Source organism: Argopecten irradians, chromosome 6 (assembly GCF_041381155.1).
Source record: "Argopecten irradians isolate NY chromosome 6, Ai_NY, whole genome shotgun sequence".
NCBI classification, from domain to species: Eukaryota; Metazoa; Mollusca; class Bivalvia; order Pectinida; family Pectinidae; genus Argopecten; species Argopecten irradians.
In genome coordinates, this window is record NC_091139.1 from 5,829,217 (window position 1) to 5,850,847 (window position 21,631).

Below are 21,631 nucleotides of genomic sequence, written 5' to 3' on the forward strand. Positions count from 1 at the left end.
ACTGCGAACGGGATCCATATTGTATGAGATAATCAAATTCAATGTTTTTGAAATATGCAGTTTTATCTGGCGAATTCCCTTTTGTCTTGATAACTGTGAATGGCTTTCATGGGTAATTGTATGCAGTTACCTGAAATTAATCTTGAAAGGGAGAATTGATTTATTTGACAACTGCAAGTGATCAAAATAAAGCCGTAATATCAAAATGATTCCGGTGTAAATAATTAACAGTTGTGATGGTATGTTTGGCCAGGAGTAAGTGCTTTCTGTTCTGGAAACATTGGACCATACAAATGATTTACAATGTTGTGTAATGACAGGAATCCTGTGGGACAGTGTGTATATACCTATATTCTGATGGTATACAGGTCTGATGGAATCAATACCTGTACAATGGCGTTGTTTTTCTGCCGTGCCAACATACTAGTCTATGCTGAATATTGGCCAATTTTACCAGAGGCATATTCCGTACAAGACCTCATAAGGACACACAATGAATCCCGAATGGCCAGCAACCATAGCACATATAGTTCTAAATACCTTCACTACTTACACTCTTGGCTTCGTTGATATCTTGGTTACGCTTATATTTCTTAAAGTACCGAGATCAGGGTAGCGTTCATTAGATAACCTTTGGGGTTACACCATTTTCTTGTGGCGAATCATCTATCGGTCCTTCAGGTGCTGACACTACAATTGCAAGGTACCATTGCAGCGATAATCAATGACTTTGTCATTCGTTTGGTTCTAAGAACGCTAAGAAAGATTTATTGTATGAAAGCTTTTGTAGATTTCCATTTACATGCATTGTGAAAGAAATTGACAACAACGGTATGTTAACGGCCTTTTAAACATAGAAATTCAAAATGGAACTGATACCCTTTCAATTCCAGCCATTATCCTTCCTCACGTCAACCATGCATATATGTCTTCGGCATTTTAAAATGCTTGCCTGTCATGGGTAACGACCAAATAAATGTTCATGACATCCCTGTTCATTTGAACGTAACTCTTAGATTACAGTTACTTCAGATGTTCAGGAGACGTAGACCTACCATATTTATTGTAATCAGCGCCCCTCCCTTATAAGTGGCCCTCAATTTCTCTTTTGAATGAGTTGAATTTATATAAACACCCCTATTCCATGGGTGTAACAATGGTTTACAACTGGGTGGTACTTAATCATCAGAATTGTATCCTGAATTATATGAAATTTATATCAACCTGCAAGTCTTTCACATGTGAATAATGTGGCTGAAAAGGAAAAGAAGGCAAATTATTTGTGCCATAAGTACAGAAAGAGTTGAATTGAAATATGTCTGACTTTTGTTTTTTAATTTTTTTTGTCCATATGTTGTATATTTTGGCTTCCTAATACGCCCCCGTCCTCTCTTGGCACTTTTACATTTTCATAAATTCTCTGTGCACTAAATACAGCGAATATGATATATACAACGTTTTAATGTATTTTTTAACCTGGTTGGTAATCGGTGGAATCGCCTATCATATTGACATCACAAATTGTTTTTAATTTACAATATTTTTTAAAATTTACTCATGTCAAAACCTTTTACACTCTCATCTAAACCACTTTAGATTAAAGACCTTAAGGCAATTAAGTTGCCATAAAAAGCACTGATATGTCTCACTATGGAATGGTAGATAATTGGATAAGTTTAATATTCACTCGGCTGCTAAAGTGGTCAACATTCTCTAGAGGTTGAATAATGACATTAAAAATCCTGTGTCTCGATGACAAGACAAAATACCTTGGGTCATCTCTAAAAAAGCATCTAATTATATCTTACAGTAATAAATAGGGCATTTTGAAGTCTAGTTTTTAGAAAACAGTTGCAAAGCATGGATAGAGATTTTTTGATGCCAACCGTAAATAAGCTAAAAATTATAGTGAAGCATTGTTATAAGATGGTGACATCTTTGAAAACTGCATTGACTGAAAGTTGAAACATATTCATATGATGATTTCGACATTTTCAGTATGACATTGTCATAGAAATTCAAATGTTACATACATTGAAGGTCAATAAGGTTCAATAAGCTGATAGTTTTGTCGTTTTGGATGTTTCAGAGATGGACGACTACGAGAAAGAGACCAGATTTTGGCCATTGATGGCCAGCCCATAGATATTTCCCACCAGGAGGCTATCCGTATCCTGCAGGGTGCGCGTGGGCTTGTGGAACTGATTGTTGCGCGTGGACCTATTCCGCAGCAACCCGACCTCGTCAACGCAGACAAGTTTACAGATCAACAGACTGATGTCCAGATTGATGCGGGATCAGCAGATATGGTGGTAAGTGACATTTAGTGGTTCAAGGTCAATAGGTCAAGGTCAAAATTAAGTCATAATCAGCAGATATGGTGGGTGAAATCTAATGGTTCAAGGCCAATAGGTCAAAGTCAGAAATCAAAATGAAGTCGGGTTTAGTAGATATAGTGGTGAGTGACATTTGATGGTTCAAGGTCAATGTCAAAATTAGGTCAAGGATCAAAAGATATGGTGGTGACATTTAATGATTGAAGGTCAATAGGTCAAGGTTAGAATCCATGCAGGAAAAGCAGAAATCCTTGAAGGTGTATCATTTGATGATTCAAAGGCAACAGATTAATGTCAAAATTGCGTTAGGATCAGTAAATAAGGTGGTAATTCAGGGGAAGCATTTGATAGTTCAAGTTCAATAGTTCAAGGTCAACACGCTGATTTCCCTATGTACAAAAGATCATCAACAGATTTAAAAGTGTACATGGTGGCAGCCGGTTTCTGGTGATTGAGGGTCGATTATCAGAAATCATGATGGAATTATTACACTCTTGTATGACAAGGGGGCACCATGGACAACACATTTACATAAGTTCATGATTATGTATCTTATGATTTTATGCTTGTTTCCATTGATATTCATTAGGCATAGCAATTTGATGCATTCAAGCTTTAGTTGATATTGAGCAGGTACGTTAATAATATCAATGACTTTTTACATTCACAGTTATAATTTTTTAATAACAAAAACAGAACACAATTAGTGCAATGAAATTTAGCACAAAATTTCTTTTCAGGAATACGAACTAGAATAATGTTACTGTTAAAGTATGTATATTGATATAACATTATTACTGACATAAATTAAAGTCACAAATTAGCTGGTGATGTGAAATAATTTTATTTTCAACATTTTTTTTTTTAGGTTTCAATTACATTATGAGAATGAAAGATATTTGTAATAAAAAATGATCTAAAGCCATAACGTTAACTTGCCATATTCCAAATTTGCATATTACATGACAGAGTTATCTGCACCTGCGGGTAGATGTTGATTGTGACGTCATGTGTTTGCAGGCGTAATGTCATACGTTTCGGAGAAAATGACTTGAATTGTGCTCACAAAATAATGACGTAACAATTGATACCTACCCGCAAGGGAGCTAACTCTGTAATATGCAAAGACGGAATAGTCTATATTTGAATCTGTTGTATATGAGAAATCTGACCAGTGTTGAAGAAAGATATCATCCAGAAAGTCAGCTGTAACAAAAATCCACAAAAAACAGAGCCAAAATAAATTGAAATGTTGGACTTTATTTCCCCCAGACCATCATAAAAGTTATGCTTCCTTTCTTTATCGATGGGATGACATTTCAGTAGTAAAAATGTTGAAATTCTTCTGAGAAAGACAATCGAAAATGACATCTGTAGTTCTAACTGAGCAAAAACGATTGTGAGATGATTTGAGTACACCAGTAGATCAGCCGTAAGCCAAGACATGGAAAGACATGATTTTTTGTCAAAAAATAATACAAATGTATTGATTTTGTGCCCTGAAAATTGGACATCTTATGCTTGTTTTCGTGGTGATCATGTAAAAGAAAGCCTACATTTTATATTTTCTCCACATTAAAAATTTTATAGTCACTCCAGTATATGACATATAAATTACAGGCATCTGGAAAGCTGGAATTCAAGATATGTCTCCTCTAAAAAATTCATTTTTAATCATAGATTTTTGAGAAAACAGCTTATTTCAAAATTGATGTCATATAGTTGGTTCAGTAGGATAAATGCTCAGTGATAAAGATACTTCCTAAAGTGTTAAAGATTTGAGTCGGTTTGGTTTGTAATGCTCAAAAGTATAGCATTATCATTCACGAATGACTTAGATTTTAATATCAAAGGTAAAAATAGAAGTGAGAATTCAATTTAATATAGACATTACAATTTTACAATCTGAAGACAATAAAGGCACTTGCTAATATCTACAGTGGTAATATATCTAGTTCAAGTCAAACATGGTCTAACAGTTGGTACACTATAGAATAAAGTGAATCGGGGCAACTGACAGCTGAGTTATCTCCCTTGATATGTTAACGAGGGCGAGTAACTACAATACAATTAATCAATTTGTCTGTGTGTGTATTTTGGTTTGGGCAATGCTTATTTAAAGATTGGCCTTTGAACCCTCTGAGCACTGTGTTAGAAACACAATGTTAAGGGAAAAGTCAATGGTCATTTTAAGTAAACTAACAGAATCTCACGAATATTTCAAATCTGATTATAATAGATTAGAGATAATCACTACGGGGGGTGGATGCGCAACGTCCTGGGTTATGGAAAATGTAGAAATTCTTGATGGAACCGCCGTGGATTCAAAAGAATACAGAGGCCTCACTTGTAATCCAGGTAAATATATAAAAGAGCAAGTCCAACACGGTAGTTCCTTCCAGTAAGCTGATTCTTTAATCAGATAGTTGTTGACATGTTTCGACTCTAGGTGAGTCGTCCTCGAAAAAATCAGCTTACTGGAAGGAACTACCGTGTTGGAATCGCTCTTTTATATATTTAAATAGATTGGAGAGTTCGTCTGTACCATGAACCACCATCAAAATTGTTAATATTAAAACCCATTACATTGTACAGGCGATGGAAGTTCATAAGTACAACTGATTATTTACTCAAATTTGTTAGGATGCAGGCTATTGCATATGTCACTGCAGTTGTTATGTAATGTTGGAAACTGATGCGGGGTTTTGAATGAAATGAGCTTCTAAAACAATGTGGGAAAATCTTGTGATGTAACTTAATACATACATGTTTATAAGGCTCATGAAACGCTATTCAAAATGTCATTCAGACCGAAGGATTTGACCTTTATTGACCTCTACTTCGTCTGTTTTATAGAACTTCGTCTGACCTTAAGATTTGACCTTTGACCCTATACTTGACTGATCATTCTTGAGAAACTGTGACCTTTAAACTTGATGAATTTACTATTTTACTAATTGAGCTTTGCTGAGTATATTTGTTGTAGTAGATTCTGTGATTGAGAAATGGTACCTAAAGTCAGCTATACTTGTACATTGCCTGATTTCAGACATGGGCATGGTTAGATTGAAAGTGGGTCTATATAAAGAGTTAATTCAGTTAGTTTCTCAGGTCAAACTGACCATGCTTTATTTGACATGTTCATTGTTTTAAGCTGTGATTTGAAATGTTTAAAAGTCTACAAAAATATACTTTTACAGAGTTGATATGTACAAGTGTTTTTTGTTTTGCACTTCGGTATTAATTAATCAATTAACAGTAACATGCTTGTAATTAGGTACTATAACTAATTGTTTTTCATGGGGAAATTAATTCAATTCTCAGGATTGTTTCAACTCTGTACAGAACCAAAACCAAAAACCAGGGTAATTCCATGAAAGTATCTTGGAAGATTTAAGATTTTCGAAAATTAAAAGAAAAGAGTCTTGCAGTATCTTTTAAATGGTGATTTGTTATCTGGATCAGAAATAATGTACTTTTTACACATATTATGTGTCTTTGAGCTACAGGTAGATTATGAAAAAACCAGATTGACATATATATATGACTTCAGAGACTATTCCGACTTAAAGAGAATATTCGTTGTGAAAATTGAAAGTGGAATGAAGAGAAGATACGGAATGGTGTAATGATGGTTGTAAAGGCTGTCAGCTTAGAGTAAAAGAAATGATGTATTTTGATTGGTCCCCTCCGGGCTGTTTAAGGTAATTAAATCCGGGGGTCGCCACCAGGGGTCGCCACCAGTCTAATGTTACGGGGTTAGAAAGGCAGACGTTATGGCACAGACCCATACCTTCAATGACTATGTCATAATTGAGTCGGAGACAAACCTCACATTCAAAGATCAATAATCTCTCGTACCCATCCCTCCGCCGGTATAGTGTCAACACTGCCACGAAATGTTTCACGGCTCGTCATTGTATGCACCAAAACAGGGGTACTGCTCAATTTTGGAGGTATCACTGCTCAACTGAAACAACGCTCCGTCACAGTATTTATACAAGCTCGTCTCAACTTGGGAGGATCTGACATCGATCAGAGACACTGGAATAGAGCATTATCAAAGTAACAGAAGTTCACCTCAATTTCAATTAGAGGTACCATTTCTCTGTTGGAAATGTGCTCGATCTTAATAACAGAAGTTCAACACAGCTTTAGAGATAAACTTCTCTACTGAGTTATAATTACAGCGCTTCATCAAAGTATCTGAAGTTTATCACAGCTTTGGAGGAGATGTACCACTTCTCTGCTAGAACCTAGCGCTCCATCAAATTAACAAAAGTTAATCTCAACTCTTGAGATAAACTTCTCTGTGCTGGAGGAGCTGACTTCATCAGATTAAGAGAAGTTTATCTTAACTTTTGAGGTAAACTTTTTGTGCTGGAACAGTATTTTATCAGTTATGACATTGGAGGTACCACTTCTCAGCTGGGAAAGAGCTCTATATATGTATATATCAAAGTAATCACGCTTTACCTCATTAATGGAGGTACAGCTTCTCTACTGATACAGCACTTTGTCAAAATAATAAAAGTTCATCTCAGCCTTGGAAGTCATGTATGGTGCCACTGATCCTTTCCTGAAACATCTGGCTAATGGTGATAATTAACAGAGGTACATGATAATTTTGGAGGTACCAATTGCAAGGAAAACTATTGTTTTGGCAAGATAAGAGAGGCAGCGAAACTTCGTAGCTCTGTGACTAAAACAGATATGGAAATAAAATGACTTGATTTTACTGATCTTTCTCACCTCTTCGGGTTTAGCCTCATTGTAGATTCAGGTTGTCGCGTAATTGAATGTTTCTTTTGTTTCCTGTTGATATCATCAAAGAAGAAATATTCTGGCTTCAGTGTTTTCTAATTATGGAAATGACGGGCATTACAATGCATGTGTACTGTGTTCTCATCTCAGCAAATGATCAAGACATTGTGCTACTCAAGGTTAATATCATACTAAAAGGTTCTTCACTGTGATGCTTATTTGGGCAAAGTAGAGTAAATTGAGTTATCGTTTTGCATATGCATATCCTCGATCGGCTGCCTCTATCAATTTATTTTTCTGATATTTTACTGAAATCTGGAAAATATACATGTGGCCTCTGGGACTGTGAAATGTTTCAGTTTGGTGAAGTAAAATTTGATAGAGTGTGAGGTGAACTTGGTGCTCAGATTCCTGTATATAGTGCCATCATTAATGCCGTACAGAGAGTCAGCGACAAGGTTTTAATGGCAATCATTATTGGGGTTTGGTCTCAGGTGGAAAATGACTTAAGATATAGAATAGATATCATCAAGTTAGGAGCACTATTCTATCATTATTGCTTGATGCACTTCAACTTGATAGTGTTTAATTTCATTTTCAAAAATTAAAATTGGATCTCGAATAGGCATTTATCACAAATAATTATAAAGGTAATATAATACAGTATTCTATCTGTACGGTTTGTTTACTCTGTGTGATGGTCAGGTGTCGATGGACAGAATTACAGCATCGTTAGTAACAGGAATTATGTGTGTATAATTAAAAATCATATAAAACAATATTTGGTCAATTTAAAAATGTATCTGATTTTATGAAAGGATTTTGAAGCTATAATGATACAAATTGGTGTGGACATGATAAAAGGATTTGGTTTGTAAGTTTTCTCTGACGTGATATCAGGATTTGGTAAGTTGTCTCTGACGTGATATCAGGATTTGGTATGTAAGTTGTCTCTGACGTGATATCAGGATTTGGTAAGTTGTCTCTGAGGTGATATCAGGATTTGGTATGTAAGTTGTCTCTGACGTGATATCAGGATTTGGTATGTAAGTTGTCTCTGACGTGATATCAGGATTTGGTATGTAAGTTGTCTCTGATGTGACGTGATATCAGGATTTGGTATGTAAGATGTCTCTGACGTGATATCAGGATTTGGTATGTAAGTTGTCTCTGACGTGATATCAGGATTTGGGTAAGTTGTCTCTGACGTGATATCAGGATTTGGTATGTAAGTTGTCTCTGACGTGATATCAGGATTTGGTATGTAAGTTGTCTCTGACGTGATATCAGGATTTGGTATGTAAGTTGTCTCTGACGTGATATCAGGATTTGGTATGTAAGTTGTCTCTGACGTGATATCAGGATTTGGTATGTAAGTGTCTCTGACGTGATATCAGGATTTGGTATGTAAGTTGTCTCTGATGTGATATCAGGATTTGGTATGTAAGTTGTCTCTGACGTGATATCAGGATTTGGTATGTAAGTTGTCTCTGACATGATATCAGGATTTGGTATGTAAGTTTGTCTCTGGTGTGATATCAGGATTTGGTATATAAGTTGTCTCTGACGTGATAGTAGGATTTGGTATGTAAGTTGTCTCTGACGTGATAGTAGGATTTGGTATGTAAGTTGTCTCTGACGTGATATCAGGATTTGGTATGTAAGTTGTCTCTGACGTGATATCAGGATTTGGTATGTAAGTTGTCTCTGACATGATATCAGGATTTGGTATGTAAGTTGTCTCTGACGTGATATCAGGAGTTTGGTGATAATGTTGTCTCTCTGACGTGATATAGGATTGGTATGTAAGTTGTCTCTGATGTGATATCAGGATTTGGTATGTAAGTTGTCTCTGACGTGATATCAGGATTTGGTAAGTTGTCTCTGACGTGATATCAGGATTTGGTATGTAAGTTGTCTCTGACGTGATATCAGGATTTGGTAAGTTGTCTCTGAGGTGATATCAGGATTTGGTATGTAAGTTGTCTCTGACGTGATATCAGGATTTGGTATGTAAGTTGTCTCTGACGTGATATCAGGATTTGGTATGTAAGTTGTCTCTGAGTGATATCAGGATTTGGTATGTAAGTTGTCTCTGACTGATATCAGGATTTGGTAAGTTGTCTCTGACGTGATATCAGGATTTGGTATGTAAGTTGTCTCTGACGTGATATCAGGATTTGGTATGTAAGTTGTCTCTGACGTGATATCAGGATTTGGTATGTAAGTTGTCTCTGACGTGATATCAGGATTTGGTATGTAAGTTGTCTCTGACGTGATATCAGGATTTGGTAAGTTGTCTCTGAGGTGATATCAGGATTTGTATGTAAGTTGTCTCTGACGTGATATCAGGATTTGTATGTAAGTTGTCTCTGACGTGATATCAGGATTTGGTATGTAAGTTGTCTCTGACTGTGATATCAGGATTTGGTAGTTGTCTCTGAGTGATATCAGGATTTGGTATGTAAGTTGTCTCTGACATGATATCAGGATTTGGTAGGTTGTCTCTGACGAGATATCAGGATTTGGTATGATATCAGGATTTGGTAGGTTGTCTCTGACGTGATATCAGGATTTGTAGTTGTCTCTGACGATGATATCAGGATTTGGTATGTAAGTTGTCTCTGACATGATATCAGGATTGTAGGTCTCTGACAGTATCAGGATTGGTAGTTGTCTCTGACATGATATCAGGATTTGGTAGGTTGTCTCTGACGAGATATCAGGATTTGGTAGGTTGTCTCTGACGAGATATCAGGATTTGGTATGTAAGTTGTCTCTGACATGATATCAGGATTTGGTAGGTTGTCTCTGACGAGATATCAGGATTTGGTAGGTTGTCTCTGACATGATATCAGGATTTGGTATGTAAGTTGTCTCTGACATGATATCAGGATTTGGTAGGTTGTCTCTGACATGATATCAGGATTTGGTAGGTTGTCTCTGACATGATATCAGGATTTGGTAGGTTGTCTCTGACATGATATCAGGATTTGGTATGTAAGTTGTCTCTGACATGATATCAGGATATGGTAGGTTGTCTCTGACGAGATATCAGGATTTGGTAGTTATGATATGGCTAAGAGGCTGATATAGCCGACACACAAAGCCGTAGACAGAAGAAGCTCTGTATTCTGATAGAGCACGTCAACAGTGAAAATCTCTCTCAAAGTTTTAGCAGAGGAAACGGCTGAATGAGGCACAAGCTCTAGCTGTACCAATACTGGCTATGTATACTGTAAAGTGAATAAAACTTCCCGTTATCGTAGCAATAACATCATAATGACTGTGATCATTGGGAAATACGGTGACATCAACTATATAAAATACACAGTGTACTATGTGTGGATGGTAACAAGTGCTAGTGTCAGTCATATTGGTTTTACTGTGCTGTGAGAAGGAGTGGTGTTCCAAAGCTGTGATGGAACGTTAGATGGATGTACACCTGGGCCAGTCTTTCCAGGACGCAATCTGTGGGGCGTTAGTCGCCACTATGTGTTACCTCAACACTCGACGGCCTCATCAGGATCACCACCTACCTATCACACAGGCTTCACCGGTAAACTTTATTGTCATTTCAAAATTGTTACTTATCTACATTTTGGTATAAACCAATTTCAAAATTGTTATTATATGAATATTATTTTTGGTTTAAACCAGTTTCAAGATTGTTACTTTCATGTATTAATAGGTTTTAGTATAATAAGGTTTTAGTATAATAAGGTTTTAGTATAAATAGATTTATATAGAATTTTTACTATAATGAATATAGATTTTCATACAAATAGTTTTGAAATTGTTAATCATATCAATATATATTTTAGTATAGGCCAGACTACTGTTTTTAAGAATCCTCTGTATTTAAGATAAATAATTTTGTTTAGAAATATGACTTCCTAATAAATGTTATATCATTCCTGTATTTGGTGGAAAAAATAAAGTTAGCTATAAATATTGTACTTGGTTCCGAATTTGTTATACATGCATTTAATAGCCAACATATTACTGCGTTTGTACAGAAACATAATTTTTTTTATAAAAGTTACTATATGTACCATGTTTTGTGCAAATGAAATTTTTAATATGGTACTTGGTTCTGCGAAATCTTTAAAAGCCATATGAATACTACGTATGTACAAAATATGAATTTTCAGAAAGATTGTCGCTGTATAAATTGGTAGAAATGGTTCTTAAAACCTCGATTAAAACGCTACTATTTCACATGAAAAAGTAACTTTTCAACAACAGTAGATGATATAATAACAGACTTTGTCTCACCGCGATCGAGCTATAACAATTGATGACATCTTAACCATGTTTCAAGTCTATTTTAAAGCCAAATGATTCCCGTATCTGTACAGAAATATACATTTTGTAAAGGTAAACATTGCTGTATTTGGTCGGAAACAGTTGTTAAAACTGGAGTACTTGTTTCTTAGGAGTAGTTCTATACCCATTCAAAAGCCATATACCATATATACAATATACTCGGGATCCTTCGAACATTAAACCTTAATTTCTATGACTTTATACCATGGGATTATAGTTATAGCAAGGACTACAATGTCTTGATCCGTTTCTCTGTGACTTGATGGCGGTTTGCCAGCTTATAAATCTACGATGCATGTTTCTTTTAAAGGATAACCATTAACTGGATAAGACATGCGCTAACAGACAAAATGGTTACTTAATGATGTGTGTTGCTATCTTCGTCTGGTATTTCGCTGTATTTGATAAGAAAACAAGGAGGGAATCCATGTCATTCATGCATTGGGAAAGAAAATATGAGTTATAAATTAAGTGAAGTATTATTGAAATATTTGATTTGTAAGAGTGGAAGCTAACTACATATACGATATAATGGTATTGTCATCCTGAATAGAATTGGTCTGTATGTCTGTATAGAATTGGTCTGTATGTCTGTATGGTATTGGTCTGTATGTCTGTATAGAATTGGTCTGTATGTCGGTATAAAATGGCCGGTACGTCTGTACAGAATTGGTCTGTATGTCAATATAATTTGTCTGTATGTCTGTATAGAATTGGTCTGTATGTCTGTATGGTATTGGTCTGTATGTCTGTATAGAATTGGTCTGTATGTCGGTATAAAATGGCCGGTACGTCTGTACAGAATTGGTCTGTATGTCAATATAATTTGTCTGTATGTCTGTATAGAATTGATCTGTATGTATGTCAGAATTGGTCTGTATGTCTGTATAGAATTGATCTGTATGTATGTATAGAATTGGTCTGTGTGTCTGTATAGAATTGGTCTGTATGTCTGTATGGTATTGGTCTGTATGTCTGTATAGAGTTGGTCTGTATGTCTGTATAGAATTAGTCTGTATGTCTGTATGGTATTGGTCTGTATGTCTGTATAGAGTTGGTCTGTATGTCTGTATAGAATTGGTCTTCATGTCTGTATAGAATTGGTCTGTATGTCTGTATAGAATTGGTCTGTATGTCTGTATAGAATTGGTCTGTATGTCTGTATAGAATTGGTCTGTATGTCTGTATGGTATTGGTCTGTATGTATGTATAGAATTGGTCTGTATGTCTGTATAGAATTGGTCTGTATGTCTGTATGGTATTGGTCTGTATGTCTGTATAGAATTGGTCTGTATGTCTGTATGGTATTGGTCTGTATGTCTGTATAGAATTGGTCTGTATGTCTGTATGGTATTGGTCTGTATGTCTGTATGGTATTGGTCTGTATGTCTGTATAGAATTGGTCTGTATGTCTGTATGGTATTGGTCTGTATGTCTGTATAGAATTGGTCTGTATGTCTGTATGGTATTGGTCTGTATGTCTGTATGGTATTGGTCTGTATGTCTGTATGGTATTGGTCTGTATGTATGTATAGAATTGATCTGTATGTCTGTATGGAATTGGTCTGTATGTCTGTATAAAATTGGTCTGTATGTCTGTATGGTATTGGTCTGTATATATGTATAGAATTAGTCTGTATGTCTGTATAGAATTGGTCTGTATGTCTGTATGGTATTGGTCTGTATGTCTGTATAGAATTGGTCTGTATGTCTGTATAGAATTGGTCTTCATGTCTGTATAGAATTGGTGTGTATGTCTGTATAGATTTGGTGTGTATGTCTGTATAGAATTGGTCTGTATGTCTGTATAGAATTGGTCTGTATGTCTGTATAGAATTGGCCTGTATGTCTATATAAAATTGGTCTGTATGGAATTGGTCTGTATGTCTGTATAGAATTGGTCTGTATGTCTGTATAGAATTGGTCTGTATGTCTGTATGGAATTGGTCTGTATGTCTGTATAGAATTGGTCTGTATGTCTGTATAGAATTGGTCTGTATGTCTGTATAGAATTGGTCTGTATGTCTGTATAGAATTGGTCTGTATGTCTGTATAGAATTGGTCTGTATGTCTGTATAGAATTGGTCTGTATGTCTGTATGGTATTGGTCTGTATGTATGTATAGAATTGGTCTGTATGTCTGTATAGAATTGGTCTGTATGTCTGTATAGAATTGGTCTGTATGTCTGTATAGAATTGGTCTGTATGTCTGTATAGAATTGGTCTGTATGTCTGTATAGAATTGATCTGTATGTCTGTATAGAATTGGTCCTTATGTCTGTAAAGAATTGGTCTGTATGTCTAAACAGATTTGTATGTCTTAATATAATCATAATTGGAACAAATGACTTAACAGATTTTATTTATACAGTATTTCTTTACAGTATTATTGATAGCTTGAGATAATTCAGTTTTCTTAAGAATCAGTCTTATTCAAAGAACATATGTTGAAATAATTGTTTTTTTTTTTGGTTTGTATGGTTTACATAATTAGGACAGCACATGTTTTAATAGAATTGTCTTATTCTTCAGAGAATACCTCAAGAGAAATAAATTTTTAACTGAATTTATTTGATGTAAAGAATTATTGTCTGCATGAACGGAAAAAGAAAGAAAAAAAAAATGAAAAAAGAAAGAAAAAAAAAAGTATGCGGAGAGAAATAATTTAAATAGCCTTTTGCAAGAATTTTGAATTTTATTTCAACAGAATTGGTATCTTGAGAATTCATGAGGTATCAAATTCTCGTGAATTAATGTAGATATTCATTTCTTAAAATAAATGACATTCCGGGAAAAAAAATTAAAAAAAATAAGAAATTTTAACAGAATTGCATCTTTAGAAGATTCGTGATTTTATGGAAATCATTATGTGAAGAGAAATCTAATCAAAAGATCAGGAGCAGATTGTCTCATGGGTAGGTCGTATTCTTGTCCACCATCCTACAGCAGTGTAAGACGATGTAAATTTTATTAGAGTGAAGGTACTGTTTGATTAAAGTGGTACTCTGACTAGGCCTAGTTAACGTTGGGTATATTCTCTAGCTACTTAGGAAGGAGAGTAACCCTAATACTTAATAAAAGTGAAATGCTACAAGACTGCCATGCCTTCACCCTGTTGGCAGAGTCACTAATGCACCTTTGCAGAACACAAAATTAACTTAGCCGATGGCTTCGGTGCTGTTAAACTGTCAATATCTTAGTGAGGCAAAACTAAAAAGATCGTCTGCCAAGTGTGTGCAATTTATCAAGGGAAGAAGGTGGTGCTGTTGTAAATAATTGTGAAAGATAAGAAGAGTTTTACCGAGAGTCTATCATGTTCATTTGTCGTGTCTTAATCTATATCTGTCACCTACGGACATTGATATTTCACTTTCTATTATTCTGTAAGTAAAACTGATTGGATTTACTTGTGCTTCAGTTTCATCCGTACTCCATAGGTGCCTTGTGGTGAAATTTTGTTTTAATGCTTTCTGCGGAGGTTTGATATAGCTAGGTTATATACAAAAATATCTATTACATGTCGCTGTTTCCATAGAGATTTAAAGTGTGGATTTGTCAGTTCACTTTCAAAGAAAATATAATTGTAAAAATTTTGCCTGATATACAGTGGGATAAATATAACAAAACAGACTAAAAATTAATCATTTACCAGGAGATATCGTTGTATTTTTGGCAATTTAGGAGTTTGAGATTGATGCTGGGAGCGATAAAAATGGTAAAACTGTTTAGAATGTTAAATTGGAACAGAAACTGTTTAAAATCAGTTGTTGTATCTCATTGTTAAGATGGTCCGACATATTACAATGTACCACAAACCCTCAACCTCTTGAGTTTCAAATTTAATTATCTGTCATGGTAGGTCTGTGGTTTTTCTATCCGACTTCCAGATGTTGCCTCCATTTTCTCTGCGGAATCTTGTGCTATCGGTCTGGCTCTTGACCACATCGAAGTACACCGCATTGAAAAGGCAATCATCTGTTCAGACTCTCTTTCGGTTCTGCAGGCTTTGAAATCAAGATGTCCTAGAAATACTCTAATCCAAAATCTTTTAATCCGAACATTTCGATTATCTTCTAAAACTCAAATTACTTATCTCTGGATTCCCAGTCACGTTGGTATAAAGGGGAATGAACAGGCTGATAAAGCAGCTAAGACTGCTCTTCGCCTAGCACAAACAGATTTGAAACTACCATACACCGACATCAAACCTTCAATTCAGTCAGCCATCAAACACCATTGGCAACAAAGGTGGTCTACCGAAACGTTTTTCTCATCATATCATCGTACCAGCTCAACATTTCATCGTTACATCAACATTTTGCATGAGTTTTCTCGTGTGTTTTAGCCAAAACTATTTTATCCCATGCAAACCTTTTTTATCAAATAAACGTTTACAATCTGTGTTTTAATCCTTACTTGCCTTTTCTTACCCTGATCTTTTATCCTGATATTAATGCCTGAATTGTAGTTTGGCCCTAAATGACCTTAGCTGTCGATGGGCCGTAAAACTCAAACAAACAAACAAACAAACAAGTGGTTTTTCTCTGGGTACCTCAGCTTTTCTCGACCTCATTAACCTGGCAATTCATAAATGGCCCTGGCTGTCAGTGGAAAGTAAAACATTGAACAAAGCAAACAATTATCCTTGTTCATTGTTTAAAAATTCTTTGTTCTGCAAGAACATAAATTAAGACATAAACCTTATTTGCATATTACAAATTATCTGCCCTTATGGGTAGGTGTTGATCGTAACGTCGCATATTTCCAAGGGTAACATACTTTTAAGAGAAAACAATGCAAGTTTTTTTCCACGCATTATGACGTCACAATGAATACCTATTCGGAATGGAGGTAAGTCTGTAATATGCAAAGACGGAATATGTACTATGTGCATTTGAGCACCTACAGCAAGTTTCGTTTAGGATAGCAAACTCTGACTGAAATATTAATGCTGCCACAACAAGAGATCAGCTATACTGGACAGACTTGAACAATCTTAAGAATTGTTATGGTGTTTCAAATTGATTTCAAATGATTGACACAGACTTAAAGCAGACAGACAGACGACAGAAAACAGTTTTATGCTGCCATGAGATTACGTGTGTGTGATTACATATATGTGTCTCATGTCAAAGAAAAAGTGTGTGTAATCACAATGTTTGTACATTTTATTGTTTTGTATCAAAGTTTCTTATAACTTATGGAAAGCCTGCTGTCATGCAGTGTTATGACGTGGTATTAAAGATTTAGCATTTCCTGTTTGCTGGTGATTTATCCATCTAGAAACTCTTTGTAAAGTGTTGCAAAGAGATAAAAGAAGAAAGATAGAAAGAAAAAAGAAAGAAAAGCAGAGATAAAAGAAATAGAGAAGGAAAGAAAGAAAAGCAGAGATAACAGAAAGAAAGAAAGAAAGAAAATAAAAAATGAAAAAAAGAAAGAAAGAAAGAAAAGAAAGAAAGAAAGAAAAAAGAAAGAAAGAAAAGCAGAGATAAAAGAAATAGAGAAGGAAAGAAAGAAAAGCAGAGATAACAGAAAGAAAGAAAGAAAGAAGGAAAGAAAGAAAAAAGAAAGAAAGAAAAGCAGAGATAAAAGAAATAAAGAAGGAAAGAAAGAAAAGCAGAGATAAAAGAAATAAAGAAGGAAAGAAAGAAAAGCAGAGATAAAAGAAATAAAGAAAGAAAAGCAGAGATAACAGAAAGAAAGAAAGAAAGAAAGAAAGAACAAAAGAAAGAAGAAAGAAGGATAAAGGAATGAAACTATAAGCCTTATACTAGTAGTAACATAGAATTTAGACAAATATCTGTTTTGTTTAGATTAAATTTTTATCAAAAGAAACAAGTAATTATAAAATACAACTAAAGGAAAAGGTTATATATATGTTATAATGTTTAATTTTTACTGCACTTTTAGATTTGACATTACCACCAACAGGACACTCCTTACACTTGATCTCTTAGGTAAAGACTAGGATATATATTTAGCCGTGAAGGCGTTTTTGTTTTTTTAATTTTTTTTTATACTTTCAGCAATTCATACGATCTCCTTGGCATGGCACCACATTTTCCACCAGATTTGAAAGTTGTCTGTGAATACACTCCCAAAAAACATTTAACATTTGTATCACTGATAGAGTGAATTGTCAAGTGGGCCATTGGTGTATTGATGGGAATTCTTCTGCTGATGATTAAACTGAAAATCAATCAATATTACATACTTTATTTAGGTATGAAAAAAAAATGTCAAAGTCTGAGTTTAGGTTTTAACTTAAAACTGGATGAAGCAAGATTCTTACAGGAATATCATCTTTCCTGGTCCAAATGTAAAAGAGGTGAAATCAACAAATCCCTTCTGAGAGGCCCTTTCTGCCTCCCACAATAGGTCTCAGACAAGATCCTGTCACTCGCTGAATCACTGCTCTGGATCAGTGTCATTTCTAAGTTTCTAATATCTCTGGTACATATTTTTTATGGTGAGATTTACGATAATGTTTAATGTTTGTTAGTGTTGTCACACAGATGTGATAAAACATGTTTATATGTCGAGACAGTTCTCATGAATATTTATAATTTGATTGTAACCAACCCTGAAAAGCTGGGTGGTTCATGACAAAGATCTTTGTGAGGATCATCAACTGAGTTGATGTTTGTTTTACAGGAACGGATTATAGTCTCAATATTTAGTTTTGATATCACTGACTTTATACATTTTTACTGCCCTGATATGTCTGTGACAGATATCTTTTGAATGGAAGCTAGATTAAATCTGATATGTTTGTAGAAAGGAACATTCTCATAAACCAGTCCAACACTAATGGAGAACTGCCAATATCCTGTTCCAGAGTCTGTACTTTTACATACAGTCAGAAATACGGCTTGAAAGTACAACTCCAACAGGACAATTTGTATAACAATTGTGTCTTATACCTATTGTTTAAAAGTTAGGGGGGTTTACTCCGGGAATCAACTTTTCTGTCTGTCTGTCTGTTTTCCGTAGAAAAATTTTGTCCGGACAACTTTTCATAAACTACTGGACTGATTTAAACTTTAATTGGCAGTATTGTTGAGGATCATGTCAGGACGTGCATGCAGGTTTTCCTTTGTCAAAAGTTTGGTTACCATGGTTACCAGGTCACTATACACAGGTTTCAAAATTTGTCGTAACAAATCCACCTTAACTTCTGGATCAATTTCCATGAAAATTGACAGTATTGTTTGGGATTATGTGGGGATGGGTATGCAGGTTTTCGTTAGTCAAAATTTTAGAAGTCATGGGAAGCAGGTCACTACTAGTATACACAGGTTAAAATTTGTCTGGATAATTTGTAAATTTTCTTTTACCATGAGAGTTTTTTCAAGAACAAGAGGAAGCATGGGGGTATTATATATATATAATAAGTCAGCCATCGGCTTACAGTTCTAGTTATTTATCTATATACTGTACATGTAAACCAACTGAATTTTGCATTTTCATGCCTATAAGGACAATTTTGTTATAATGTGATTTTGCAACCTCTTCTTCTATGAAATTATTAACCTGTATTTGAAACATTTTGGTGGCAATTTATTTTCTGCATTTTTAATGCTCGCAAAAAAACCAAAATTTTATCGCAAATAAGTATAAGCTCACAGCAGTTTTAATGCAAAGTATACTTTAATCATATCATAATTTGAACTCCTACAAAACTTTTAGATTCCAAGCTGACCAGAAGCTTTCAATGGCCACTGTCCATATGTTGGTCACTCTGAAGGTTGCCACCAGGTGGCGTGGTTACATCATGCTTTGTCTTAATTCTATTAAAACAGCTGACCATAATTAGAGATCAGAATAAAAAAAAATCTGCTCAATTTACATGAAGATATCGTAGATATGATATTTCGCTGTAAACATGCTGAGGGGAAGGTGACCTTGACCAGGGTTAATTGACAGATATGATATCGACCTCATTCAAGGTCACAGATGTCAATCAGTACTCTAAGATTATCACACGATGGCATCTTTACAATATTCCAATAGCCAGGAGAGACCCGATATTTGTCCATGAAGTTATCTGGGACTAATGAGTCAGTAGCAAGTGTGTTTAAATCAATGATCTTGCTATGATAATAATTGATGACTATTTTCCACATTTGTATAATTACAGTTGAATACAGAATGGACCCAAATTGAAGTGATAGACTTAATCAATGATGGGACAGGCCTGGGTTTTGGAATCATTGGAGGACGCAGTACAGGGGTGGTGGTTAAGACCATACTACCGGGAGGTGTGGCCGACTTGGTAAGTTAAAAATAGCCTTTATTTGTCCCGGTACACTGGCCAGAGATTATCCATATGATGGATATAAGTTATATAGAACTCATATGTCTTGTTGTAGGTAATTGGTAGATTATACATAATTCCTGGTTGATGTGCAAACATGCATGTTATAACTGTTAGTTCACAAACTCTAGAAAAACTTTAAAAAACTTGACTGATGGAAATTCATTTTCCATTTACATGTTCATGAACTCGCTATGACATGAGAATGAGGATTACACATAACGCATGCATGTCCTGATTTGCATGACGTAATGTTGCCTTATATTGCGTCTTATTTGGTTTCGTGTGGTACATGGAGACAGGGTCAATTGTCTTGTGTCTGGGTTCGTTTCTTGTAAGAAAATGTAATATAGTTATAAGACATAATGTGTTCAGATGTATAACAAAACCTTTGGAGTTTCTTGGTCGGTAAAATGACATTCTAGTGTGCTAATAAATTGTCAAAGCTGTCAAGAATAGAAAAAAGAAAGGATCACAGGTGTATATTGAAAAGTAGGAAAAATTGTGATAAATCATGTGTTTGACCTTTAATCTAAAAGGTATGATATATTCATATATTGAAAAGTTTGAAATTATAAAAAGTGGTAAAAGCTATTATCATGAATGGTTATATCAGATATCTATAATTCATAAGAATATCTTCTTCTCTACAGAATGGACGACTTCATAGTGGCGACCATGTCCTTCAAATAGGCGAAGTCAATGTAAGAGGTATGGGGTCTGAACAAGTGGCATCGGTTCTACGTCAGTCGGGCAGTCATGTGCGTCTGATCGTGGCCCGCCCTGTAATGGAGCCCTCCCCTATCCCAGTACCCCACGCCCCCATTGTACCGACCCACCAGTTGGACGACCACATCCAGCAGATCAACCGATTCCTTGAGGGCACAGACATCCAGGCGATGAATGAAGAAAATCTCCAACAACAGCAGCAGCAACAGCAACAACAACAGCAACAACAACAGCAGCAACAGCTACAACAGCAGAGTATGGATGGACTCGTCCAAGTCCATATAGTAAGTACTGACATACTGTGCGGCTCGTTATTTCTATTGGTCAAAAATTTTTGCAGGTTTTACATAAAATAAACAAATAATGTTTTAGAAGTTTTGAATTGTTGTGATTTGGCTTCCAATCTTTACATGATTTAATCATTTTTTATTATTTTGCTGTTTATATTTTCACAATCGTAGTGATGTTCTGCGAAATGGTGAAAATATCATCCCTGCGAAAATAACTGGCTATATGGATTCTAAAGCCTTAATATATGAAAGATTGTGAGAGTAAATTTCAAAGAGAGCAACGCAAGAGAAAACATTTCTTGTTTCATACAAATTAAGTCCAGTTTTGATAATAACAACTTAAACTTTGCCAATATCCTTATCAATATGTTGCCATCAGGTACTCTTAATTTAACAATATAAATATATGTTGTTTTGTCCTTGTAGCCTCCAGAATTCCCGGAGGTCGAGTACTTTGATGTGGATCTAATGAAGGATGACCAAGGCCTTGGTATCACTATTGCTGGCTATGTTGGCCGTGAGAACTCACCAGGTAAGTTAGTTATGTTGGCCGTGAGAACTCATCAGGTAAGTTATGATGGCGCGAGAACTCACCAGGTAAGTAAGTTACGTTGGCCATGAGAACTCACCAGGTAGGTTAGTTACGTCGGCCATGAGAACTCGCCAGGTAAGTTAGTTGTATCGGCTGTAAGAACCCACCTGGCCCCAGTTTCTCGAAACTTAAGTGCAGACTTAAGTCAAAACTGAAGTTTTTCTCCTTATGTAACTTATATGAAAATTTATGACTTAAGTTAGTTTTTGACTGAAGTTTGTTTCGAGAAATCAGGGCCAGGTAAGTTAGCTATGTCAGCTGTGAGAACTTGCCA

At 35.3% G+C, this 21,631-nt stretch overlaps 1 protein-coding gene across 1 annotated transcript in view; it reads left to right on the forward strand.

Moving 5' to 3' along the window:
• LOC138324794 (multiple PDZ domain protein-like) overlaps nt 1-21,631 on the forward strand; it is a 179,374-nt gene that overhangs the window by 40,165 nt on the left and 117,578 nt on the right. Inside the window, 4 exon segments of the mRNA XM_069269944.1 lie at nt 2,090-2,312; nt 19,570-19,704; nt 20,400-20,759; nt 21,192-21,297. Of these exon segments, the coding sequence (XP_069126045.1) occupies nt 2,090-2,312; nt 19,570-19,704; nt 20,400-20,759; nt 21,192-21,297 (824 nt within the window).